This window comes from Mercurialis annua, linkage group LG6, assembly GCF_937616625.2.
Source record: "Mercurialis annua linkage group LG6, ddMerAnnu1.2, whole genome shotgun sequence".
NCBI classification, from domain to species: Eukaryota; Viridiplantae; Streptophyta; class Magnoliopsida; order Malpighiales; family Euphorbiaceae; genus Mercurialis; species Mercurialis annua.
Genome location: NC_065575.1, coordinates 39348152 through 39358546, shown reverse-complemented (window position 1 = coordinate 39358546; position 10395 = coordinate 39348152). Strand labels below are relative to the sequence as shown.

Below are 10395 nucleotides of genomic sequence, written 5' to 3'. Positions count from 1 at the left end.
AGCAAAGAATGTTAGAATATTCTTAGGTTTGTTTAATTTGGCAATGCGTCTAATTTGGTACTAACGCAATTATTTCTATGAGTTATACAACTCATGCTCTCAATTTTCCTTCTATTTCAACTGCCTGCCTAAAAAAGAAGGTTAAGAGATTTCTGTTATTTTTAGTCAAAATTGGTTTTACTGGCGTACTTGGTGCTTCAAAAGCAAATAGTAAATCAGTGTTTTAATTATCGAACTGGACCGATCGGTTTAATCGGTTTGGCTGAAAACCGAAGATTGATCCATTTGATTTTTCTTTATCGGAAATATGGTTCAATCTCTTTGAACAGGAAAAAAATGTAAAAACTAAAAATTATTAGAACTAATTAAATTGTAAAAATATATATAGTTCTTTATTTTCTAATTAAATTGTAGTTTATAGTATTTAATCAGTTCAACTCATTGAACCATAAATCTATGAACAAAGGATCAATTCACCCCCCAATTTGTTATTTTTCCGATTAAAACGGAATAAAGCATTAGACCTGGCAAAATTTATTTATTAAATGCAAAGATTTGTGTGTGTCAGATATTTATATACAAACATCTTTTAACGAATCCATTGAGAAAGTGTTATGATCAACATAAAAATTGGTACTAAGAAGAAAAGTATCACATACGCTCATTCACGCAATCGAACTCAATCTGAACAAGGTAGCGAATCGTCAAGAGAATTAGATGTAGACATGGAGACGATCATGATAAAAGGCGACAAAACGAACCAGCAACTTCCAATGCACCCCCTCCCCCACCCTTCCACCCGCTACTCCGAAGACGAGTGATCCCGGAGTGAAGGACCCCAACCAAGTCCATGAGGATGATATGAGTGACTATGACCACCTCCTAGTTGCCCATCTCTTTTTGTGGACGTTTTTACCAATATGAGGAATGAGATAGCTCATGAAAGTCGGCCAATGTTTGATGAGGCAACCATTAAAAAGACCATGATAAGCAATCACACGGTCATACAAGTGGAGATCAAGTCGGAACTCGGTAGTAGAGGCGTTGGGTAAAGTCATGTCGTGACATCACATCCCCTATAATGCTAACGTAAGGGTCCATCTCGCCTCAACGCCGACTAGATTTGATGCACAAGGGAGATCCAATTAAACTCAACAATCCAATAGATTCGACATTGCAATATGAGTCAATGAAGATTTTGAATCGACCTGATGCTGGGTCGAGTACTAGAGGCGGTTATATGGTGCGATGCTCAGGTAAGGAACATGTGTATGAACTTTTTATAAACTTACATAGTTCTTTTCCTAAAATGTCCACATGTATGGAGAGTATGTTGATTAGAGATTAGAATGAAGGTGATGATCGGTTCAAACTCTTGGACGAGCTAGAAAAGTTGGGAGTAGACCTAAGACCAACTCGAAGACCATCATACATGAGAAGGTCAACTTGTTCCTGAGTGCCGGAGTTCAACTTGTTTTTGGGAAAATAGCGTAGCCAGTCAGCTATGGAGCATATGGCCATGTTTTTAGCTCGGTAGGGCCCTGTAATTTTTAGAAGTTGAGACTTTTCGCTAGCTCACTAACCAAGATGACATTCACTTGGTACTCGCACTTGACAATAAACTTGATCTGCTCTAAGAAGGACATGAAGACAAAATTCCATGAGGAATTTTATGGGGCACCAAATGTGACCTTCGTATATCTTGCAAGAATCTCCCAACTTTCGAGTGAAATTGTGGAGAAATACATAGCTCAAATCAAAAATTTGAGGACCCACCGTATTGACCATAAATAATCTGATTGCATCACGATGGCTGTTAAAGGAATGAGTTTTGCTATGCGGAAACATTTTAACTGACATCAATTCAGGGATCTTTTTGTATTCATGAATCGTGTGACTGAGTTGAAAGAGAAAGAACAAAAATGAGGAGTCTATGAGGATACTTGTACCGGGTTCAATTGGACATTGTGGTTGTCTCATACGAGAGTGAAGGCGAGGACTTGGATGAAGAGCTCTGCGTGGCTTAATTCCTTGGAAAAGGCCACACAAGTGCTCGGCTAATAAGAAGTTAGGGTTTGCCAAGAAAAACAAAGTAGTAGTTGTTTAGAAAAAATATTGATTCGAACACACTTACGCAGATAATATACTTGATACGCTAACATTACAAGAAATTCTGTTTTTGGCAACAAATATTTTTACAGCTAATTTATTTTTGCTGCTAAAAAACATTTTGTAGCATAAATTTTGAAATTTGTTGCCATTAGTTAAGTTATAGCAGCATCTTACAGCAGATTTTGTTACCAATTACTTAAGACAACATTTTATTAGCAGCAACATGCCACAATTGTTTTTTGTTACTATATGTTAATAGTAATAGTTTTAACACTATTAGCAGCAAATATGTTTGCTGCTTATAGTGTAAATAGACAAATTGTTTAAGGGGATGATGTGATACCACAATTTTTGGAGACACAACACCGATGTTTAATATGTGGTATTTAGGAGTGTTATCCAGAAGGCGGGTACAAATGAAAAGTTGTTGTTTCCAAAAATGAGGAGGTCGATGACAAATGTGGAACTATTAACACTAGCTAGCCGGCCGAATTTTTATCATAATCTAAAGAGAGGGCAGATTATAGAGCAATGAGACCCGACAAAACCAAGACACTAAGTAGAAATGTGGCCTCTAGAGTCAAAGATCATCATCAAAGAAGATAGCCGAAAGGACAAGGTCTCACTCATACATCAGAGTTCACTTGCAAGGCTTTGATTTTTCATGTATCTTTAATATATAGAGTGATTTTTATCAGCCCTAGCTATTTTTTGTAAAATCCAAATCTTTATATATTTTATCGATTACGACTAAATCCTTAATTTTTATAATTATGTTCAGTTTGCAACCTTTTTATACAATTGTGAACCACTTTAAGTTTCATTTTTTAAATTCGAATTTTTGTTTTTATGACCAATTGCGACCAAACATTTATATTAACTCTTTTTAAAATTTAAATTAAAATATTAAAATTGATCGTAATTGATAAAAGATACAAATTTCTGGATTTAAAAAATGAAAATCAAAATTTTAGTCATAATTAAAAAAAAAATCAAATTAGAGATAAATTATAAAAAAGTTTGTTGTAGTTGATAAAAAATACTGTACAAAAATTTGAATTTAAAAATTGTTTGGCTTTTTTATCATATAAGCAGTAAAGGGGCATCTCAAAATGTAGGGTAATTAATCCTGAAGATCACTGAACTTTCGAATTTTTTCATTTCAGTCACTAAACTATTTTTTTTCATTTCGATCACTGAACTTTCATTTTTTTTCATATTGGTATTTTCCGGCCAAAAATGCTTAGGTGGCAGCCGGAATTAATTTTTTTTAACCTGAAAAGTTGCCATATATGCATTATTTGATCAAAAAAGTCATTTTCAAAGTGAAATTATGTATGTGTGATAAATTTTCAAAGTAAAATTTGTAAAATCCGGATGTCACATGTCAACTTCCGGCTGCCACCTAAGCATTTTTTGCCTGAAGTACCAAAATGAAAAAAAATGAAAGTTCAGTGATCGAAATGAAAAGAAAAATAGTTTAGTGACTGAAATGAAAAAATTCGAAAGTTCAGTGATCTTCAGGATCAATTATCCCAAAATGTAACTATCTATTAGTTTGACTATGATTTGCGAGTCCATTAATGTTGGGAACTTTTTTCAGATGCTACACATAAAATGACGTGCAATGAAATATGTTTTCTACTTAACAATTTCTTCTTCTCATTCTATTTTCCTAGAATATATTTTCAACTTTCATCGGAACACTCAAAAGTTTACAAAGAGAGATACTGGAAAGTTAAAAACAAATCCCCAGCTATTCAACTCTGCATCTACTTCTGAGTGTTTCACATTACATGATATTCCTGCAAACAGCAGAAAAAGAAAAGCCTATCAATCCAACAATTTTAATATGTATCCTTTTCATGACGGGTTAGAGGCGAGAGGTAAGCATGTAAAATCGGAAGCTTTGTTCCTCAACTTGGGGTTAGAGAGCTTTTTATGAAGCATGGTTTCAGCAGCTTCATTGTCAAGTGCTACATCATCCTTATTAAACTCGGCCTCATTATCGCCTTGATGAAATTCGCTTTCGAATCTCGCTGACTCTTCACTGACTGTAGACTCCCCTTACTCACTAGCTATTGAACGTGACTCAAGCAAAAATTTGATGCCACTAATTGAGAGGGCGAAACCATGTGAATTTGTACAGCATCCTCCAATGCCCTTACAAAGGGCATATCTAAGGTTTTGCCCTCGTCTTCTACTGATGTCAGCATATTGTCGGTAGTGTGCAGGTCTGTGCAGCTTCTTTTTAAGCTTATAAATTTTGCAAATGCCGCCATCTCGAATAGAAAATGGCATCACGGATACTTCCATACCCTCCAACTTATCAGTAAGACATTCAGCATCATCTTTGCAAGCCAGATTAGGAAAAGCAAAACATTCCCCTTACATCAGTCAAAAGCAGGGAAAATACAGTTCTCCCTCCCACTTCCAAATACTTAAAAGAAATCAAAGCCGGAGCCACAACACTAGAAGACGCAAAATCAATTATGAGACTCATTATTATGTAAAAAATCTCATGCTATTTATAAAGCAAGCCAAATCCATTTGTGAGGGTACAAGAAACAATAAATCATACATTTGATATCTACTTCAGCAGCAAAACAATCAACAAATTAATTTTAAAATTAACATTTTAACAAACAATTAAACGAGTACAAGGATGCATAGCTCCCACCCGAAATTTTGCATAACCAAACCGAAATTTTATATAAATATTTGATGTGCTTTTGTTTTTGTTTTATTTCTTAACGTATAGTTTGGTCATATTTTCCTAAACCAAACAGAACCATGCTCACCCCTACATGCATATATATAATACAGTGAAAATCAAGAATCAAAAAGCGGTGATGAGTATTCTTTTATAATTAAATCAATTGCCTAACATAGACCATTTGTTTTTTCACATAACTGTCCTGGAACAACTTCACTGAAAAAGAAAACAAAATGTAAATTGCATCGAAGCTTACCGACAAGTCAGCACCAGAAGGCAGAAGCAGCTCATTTAACATACAGTGAACTGTGTCGCCCACATTTTGTAAGATCGGCAACTAAATTATTTACAGAATAGAATGGAGATGGCAATCAAACATCATGCTCGTCGTTTGTTCGATCGCCATGAATTAGGTTCATGATATTTGTCATATAGAGGCTCAATTCGTTCTTGACGCTTGCGCTTGCTCATTTTTGTTGGATCTGCCACTTTAAAGAATCTGGGTGCCAGTTCCACAAGCCATTTGGGATCTATAACAGTTACCTCACGCATGTATTCCTTTGTAGTCATTACCAGTTCATGATAGATGCCCCAGTCAGGCTGTCTTTGAAAAAGAGCACTGCTTGGGTGGATATAAACTGGCTGGTTCTCAACTAGGCTCCTATAACCTTCCTGTGAATCCTTTCTGGCTCCATGAAAAAATAACCCAGCAGTAATGGCTTTTCTTATTTTAGTAAAATTCTTCCCAGCACTCACAACATCCAATTTGTATCTGAAATGCAGAAATAACAAATCTAGTTTAGAATAACTGGCATTTGCTACTGTCATCGGCATGTAAATCACAAAAACAAGGCAATGATGCAACATTAAAGATTGCTAAAAATGCAACAAGTCAATGCAACCATTTAAAATAACCCCCATGCTAACGATACATTTGCAAGTGCAACTGTAGGAGAATCATCGAATCCTCAAAAAGAATATTTGCAGTCTATAATTGATGGAAAAAGTCCCTGAAAGCATCCAATGGGATTAGTGTAGACATTGATAAAGCAAGTCTTCAAGTATCCATTAGCAACACCAAGATAAAAAATAATATTATTATCGCCTCATGGACTTATTAGAATGCTAGCATCCAAAACCATATCAACAGCTTGCAACTTATATCTGCAGCGCTGACAGCAATTAAAAGCGCTCAGATTTTGTGACATCGAATAATTGCAACAAAAAAGCCTTGGGCGCAGCAAACATTTCACTTGTTAAATCATGGAGTCTAAACTAAAATTTTGTATGTAGGTTGAGAGAACATTTAAGTAAACGAGAGAAGGATAAAGATTTTGATATTCAGTAACAGAAATCCAATTTTCAAACATACAACTATGTGCATTCAGCAATTTTCTTCTGACAGTGCCTATGATTAGCAGCCTGCATATGACCAAGAGTGGAAAAATGAACATTTAAGCGTCTTTTTTTCCTTAATAAGCGTAGACTCCAAGTAAACATGACAGTGCATCCTAAAGGAAAACAAAATTTCAAAGAGTAGATTAATGCAACAGTGTGGAAATCATACCTATCCATTATTGAAAGAAGCTGTTTCCTAACGTCTTGAGCCCTCCTCAAGGATCTGGACTGAACAAAATTCTCAAAACACCAAGGCCCTGAAAAGTTCTTAGCTTTCCAAGCCTCGTATACAGCAAGTAAGGTTAAATGGTCTCCTTCAGGCTGGAAAAACTTGGCCCTCTTCTGATCAGCTTGAGCTTGTTTCTCCCTTGGTCTGTAGAATATGTTACCAGTTTGGATCATGGCAATGATAGTCAAAATTTCATCACTACATCCGAGATCTACACTTGCCAGCAGCATCTTGGACAATGGCGGATCCAGGGGAAAGTCTGCCATTTTCCTTCCCAATTTCGTCAGAAGCCCCTCTTCATCTAAAGCTCCCAAATTGTATAGCTGCTCCATGGCAGATATGAGGGCCTGGGGTGAAGGTGGATCCATAAAATCAAATAAGAGGAGATCATTAATTCCCATTGCCTTCATAGTAAGTGTGGTAAGTCCAAGATTTATCCTTTGAATTTCTGGAATTGATGTAGGGGACATCTCATTACGGTATGCACTTTCAGTGAATAGACGATAACACTTTCCAGGCCCAGTACGCCCGGCGCGTCCAGCTCGTTGCTTAGCAGATGCTTGAGAAATTGGGGTTATGATGAGAGAATCAAGGCCTTGCTTTGGATTATATACGTTCTGCTTTGCAAACCCAGGATCTATCACATAAAATATCCCATCAATAGTCAAGGAGGCCTCAGCAATATTGGTTGCCACAACCACCTTTCGCTTCCCTGGAGGGGCAGGTTCAAAAATCCTGGACTGCATTTCACTGGGAAGGGCACTATAAACAGGCAATATGATTAGTTCAGGCACATCTTTACCTAATCCTTTCATACTCTCATAGAGAGATTGGCATGCAAAATCAATCTCTTCCTGACCAGTCAAGAAAAGAAGTATGTCACCCTCAGGTTCTGTCAAATGTATTTGTAGCACGGTCATCAAAGATGCAGCTAAATAGTCACTTTCTGGCTGTTTAGCGTATAAGATCTCCACAGGAAACGTTCTCCCAGGAATTGTGAATATATTACAGTTAAAGAAATAACCCGAAAATTTCTCAGCATCCAGTGTGGCAGATGTGACAATCAGGCGAAGATCAGGTCTCCTCTTCACAAGCTGTTTAAGTAACCCAAAAAGAACATCAGTGTGGATTGTCCTCTCATGAGCTTCATCAAGCATTACAACTGAATATTGAGAAAGACTTTCATCAATCAGAATCTCCATAAGTAGCATACCATCTGTCATGTACTTGATCACAGTATCTTGTCCAGTACAGTCCTCAAAACGAATGGCATATCCAACCTCCTCCCCTAAACGACAACCAAACTCTTCAGCCACCCTCTTGGCCACAGACGTTGCAGCCACACGTCGAGGTTGAGTGCATCCAATCTTACCCCTAGTAGTATAACCAGCCTCAGCAAGATACTGCGTTATCTGGGTAGTCTTACCTGAGCCTGTCTCGCCAATAACTACTAGAACCTGATTATCATGGACAGCTTGAACCAACTCCTTCTTCAATTTGTAGATTGGCAAACTCTGCCTCTGTTCCTGAATAGACAGCTTAGATCTTTGGCCAAATGTCAAAGCTTTCCCAACTGCGTCCTTTTTCCATTCAGGTATGTCATCAGCAGATAAGCCGACACCTCTAAGCTCCTGTGCGAGATGCCTCTCCCCAGTCTCAGGCATTGGGTCCTCCCAAGGACGATTAAGATCCTTAGGTATTGAATCAAGCATGGTTCTCTGCTGCTGTTCCCTAACTTCTCTTCTTTCCTTTATCAGTGCAGACTGAAGTGCAGCAGCACGACTCAAGGATCCTTCGGGATTCTTAAATATTTTCACTGGTGACATATCAACAGAGTACCGAGTCTGGCCTTGCAAAAAGGCAGGCTCTTCTTCATTTAATTCAATTTCAAGCTCTTCCTCGGCTCCCTCTTCTTGGTCGAGCAGCCCATCTCCTTCCTCGTCATACATAGGAAAGTCTCGGATGCTTACAACACCAGAAGCAATCAACTGTTTTGCTTCCCATTTCTCTGGTGAGCTCATTCTCTTCAGTGGGCGACGCAATGGAACAGTCCCATCCTCTTCCAAGATCCTAATCCCAGAAATCCCAGTTCTAGTGACTGTCCCATCCTTGGAACCAGATGGGTTAGTTCTAAAAGTATCGTCATCACTGTCATATGTCTTCTTTAAAGGAAGAAGATCCTCGCCAGTATTTTGATCAACATCCCTCATGGAAAGACTCAACTTCTGCCCTGAAACTGAAATGACTTTAACAAAAACGTCCTGGTCACGCTTGACAACATCCTTAGCATTACCAATCCTCCTAGTAGCCATATGCGAAACATGAACCAAGCCTTCTCTGCCCCTTAAATCAATAAGCTGCACAAAACAACCAGAGTCCATCACCCTGGACACCTTACCCTTGTATACATTGTACAATTCAGGACCACCATGAATGTAACGCCTGCTCCTCCTACTTTCCCTTTGATCGCTGCCGTCTCTCCTATACCTATCATACCGATCCCTCTGACTCGCTCTACTCCTATCCTCTCTACGTCTCTCATCTCTATCTCTATCCATGTCCCTGTCTCGACCTCTGTCTTCGATCTTGGACTTACGAGGATCATCGATGCTAATATTATTAGCAGCAGCAGCATCCGGCTTGGGGAGAGAAGGAGGGAGAATGGCATGAATGATAGTAAGGAGTGTACGGACAAAATAATCCGGCATGTTCAACTCGTATTCCTTAAGCATTGCATCAAATTCATCAACGGTGCGGCTGTTACGCCCCAATTCCATAATGTACTCAGCCAACACTTTTTTTCCATACCCTAACTTACTCCCTAAGTGACTTTCAAGCTCTGTACATACCTTTGATACCAGTGACAGGTATTCCAATTCCCCAAAAAAATCATTATTCTCTCCATCTCGCTTTTGTGACTTCATTTTTTTCTTGGTGGTAGCCATATAATACAATTCCTTCTCAAGCCTATTCATCACATATGAACAAAAGAAACTACAAACACAAACAATAATTAATAGAATCACTAAACCCTAAATATTCACAACATGACTAACGTCTCATTGGTTGGTTGCACGAAAAACATGGCACAATTATTGTATTGTACAATTTTCCACTATTCATTAATGCTTATATATGATTTATAGCAGATAAAAGCTTGAAATTGCTCAAAAACACTCAATTTAATTTATAAGAAAACTGCAACCGGGACGCGTACCAATTTTATTAGATTGAGACAAAGCTGGTGGTTGACGGAGATGATGATGCTCCGGCGGAAGCAAGGACAACGCTAATCGTATAGATTAGGCCATTAGAATTTAGGGTAACGCGTTCAAGTTTTCGAAGTTGCTATTTTTTTGACCTACGTTGATAACTTTTATATTTATAGTTTTCTACTCAATTTAAATTACAATTTAATATTAAATAATATAATTAATATATTTGTAATATATAATTCAAACTATATCAAATTAGTGATAATTAAAAATTAAATAAAATTTAAATTCAAAAATAAACTTTTTAACACTAAAAATTATTTATAAATTTAGACATAAAGTACAAAATGTGAGACTATATATATAATTTGGAAAAAAGAAGACTATATATATTTTTTAAATTTAAATTGATAAATTTTTACACCGGAATTATTTGTAAACTTGGAGACCAAGTTTATGGATGAAATTGGACGATAAACTTGGAAACCAAGTTTATGGGCGAACTTGGGAAATAAATTTGGGATTGAATTTTAGTTTAAAATAGTTTCATCAAGTAAACAATTTTAATAAGAAAAATAGGCATTTTAATTTTTTTTTAATTTATTAAATTTTATTTAATCGAATATAAAGCAATTATATATAAGAAAAATTAAAAATTAAACCAGATGACTGTTGAGAAAAAACCCAACTCGTAGTAAATCCGGAAGTCGGATGTCGATCCCACG

General features: G+C 37.0%; 1 protein-coding gene across 3 annotated transcripts; it reads right to left on the bottom strand.

Annotated features, from left to right (window-relative positions):
* Window positions 1–3631: 3631 nt before the first annotated feature.
* LOC126686756 (probable pre-mRNA-splicing factor ATP-dependent RNA helicase DEAH5) lies at window positions 3632–9818 on the bottom strand. 3 transcript variants are annotated; one of them, XR_007643991.1, is made up of 3 exons: window positions 6396–9818; window positions 5085–5600; window positions 3632–4583 (listed from the first exon to the last, which is right to left on the bottom strand). XR_007643991.1 is itself a non-coding variant. In XM_050380983.1 (3 exons), the coding sequence occupies exons 2-3, from the start codon at window positions 9428–9430 to the stop codon at window positions 5207–5209; spliced, it is 3429 nt and encodes a 1142-aa protein (XP_050236940.1). In that variant the 5' UTR covers window positions 9431–9449; window positions 9673–9818; the 3' UTR covers window positions 4945–5206. The 3 variants fall into 3 exon arrangements, 2 of the variants coding, with proteins under 2 accessions (XP_050236940.1, XP_050236941.1); XM_050380983.1 differs by lacking the exon at window positions 3632–4583 and having other exon boundaries at window positions 4945–5600; window positions 6396–9449; window positions 9673–9818; XM_050380984.1 differs by lacking the exon at window positions 3632–4583 and having other exon boundaries at window positions 4945–5600; window positions 6396–9422; window positions 9673–9818.
* Between the last annotated feature and the right edge of the window lie 577 nt (window positions 9819–10395).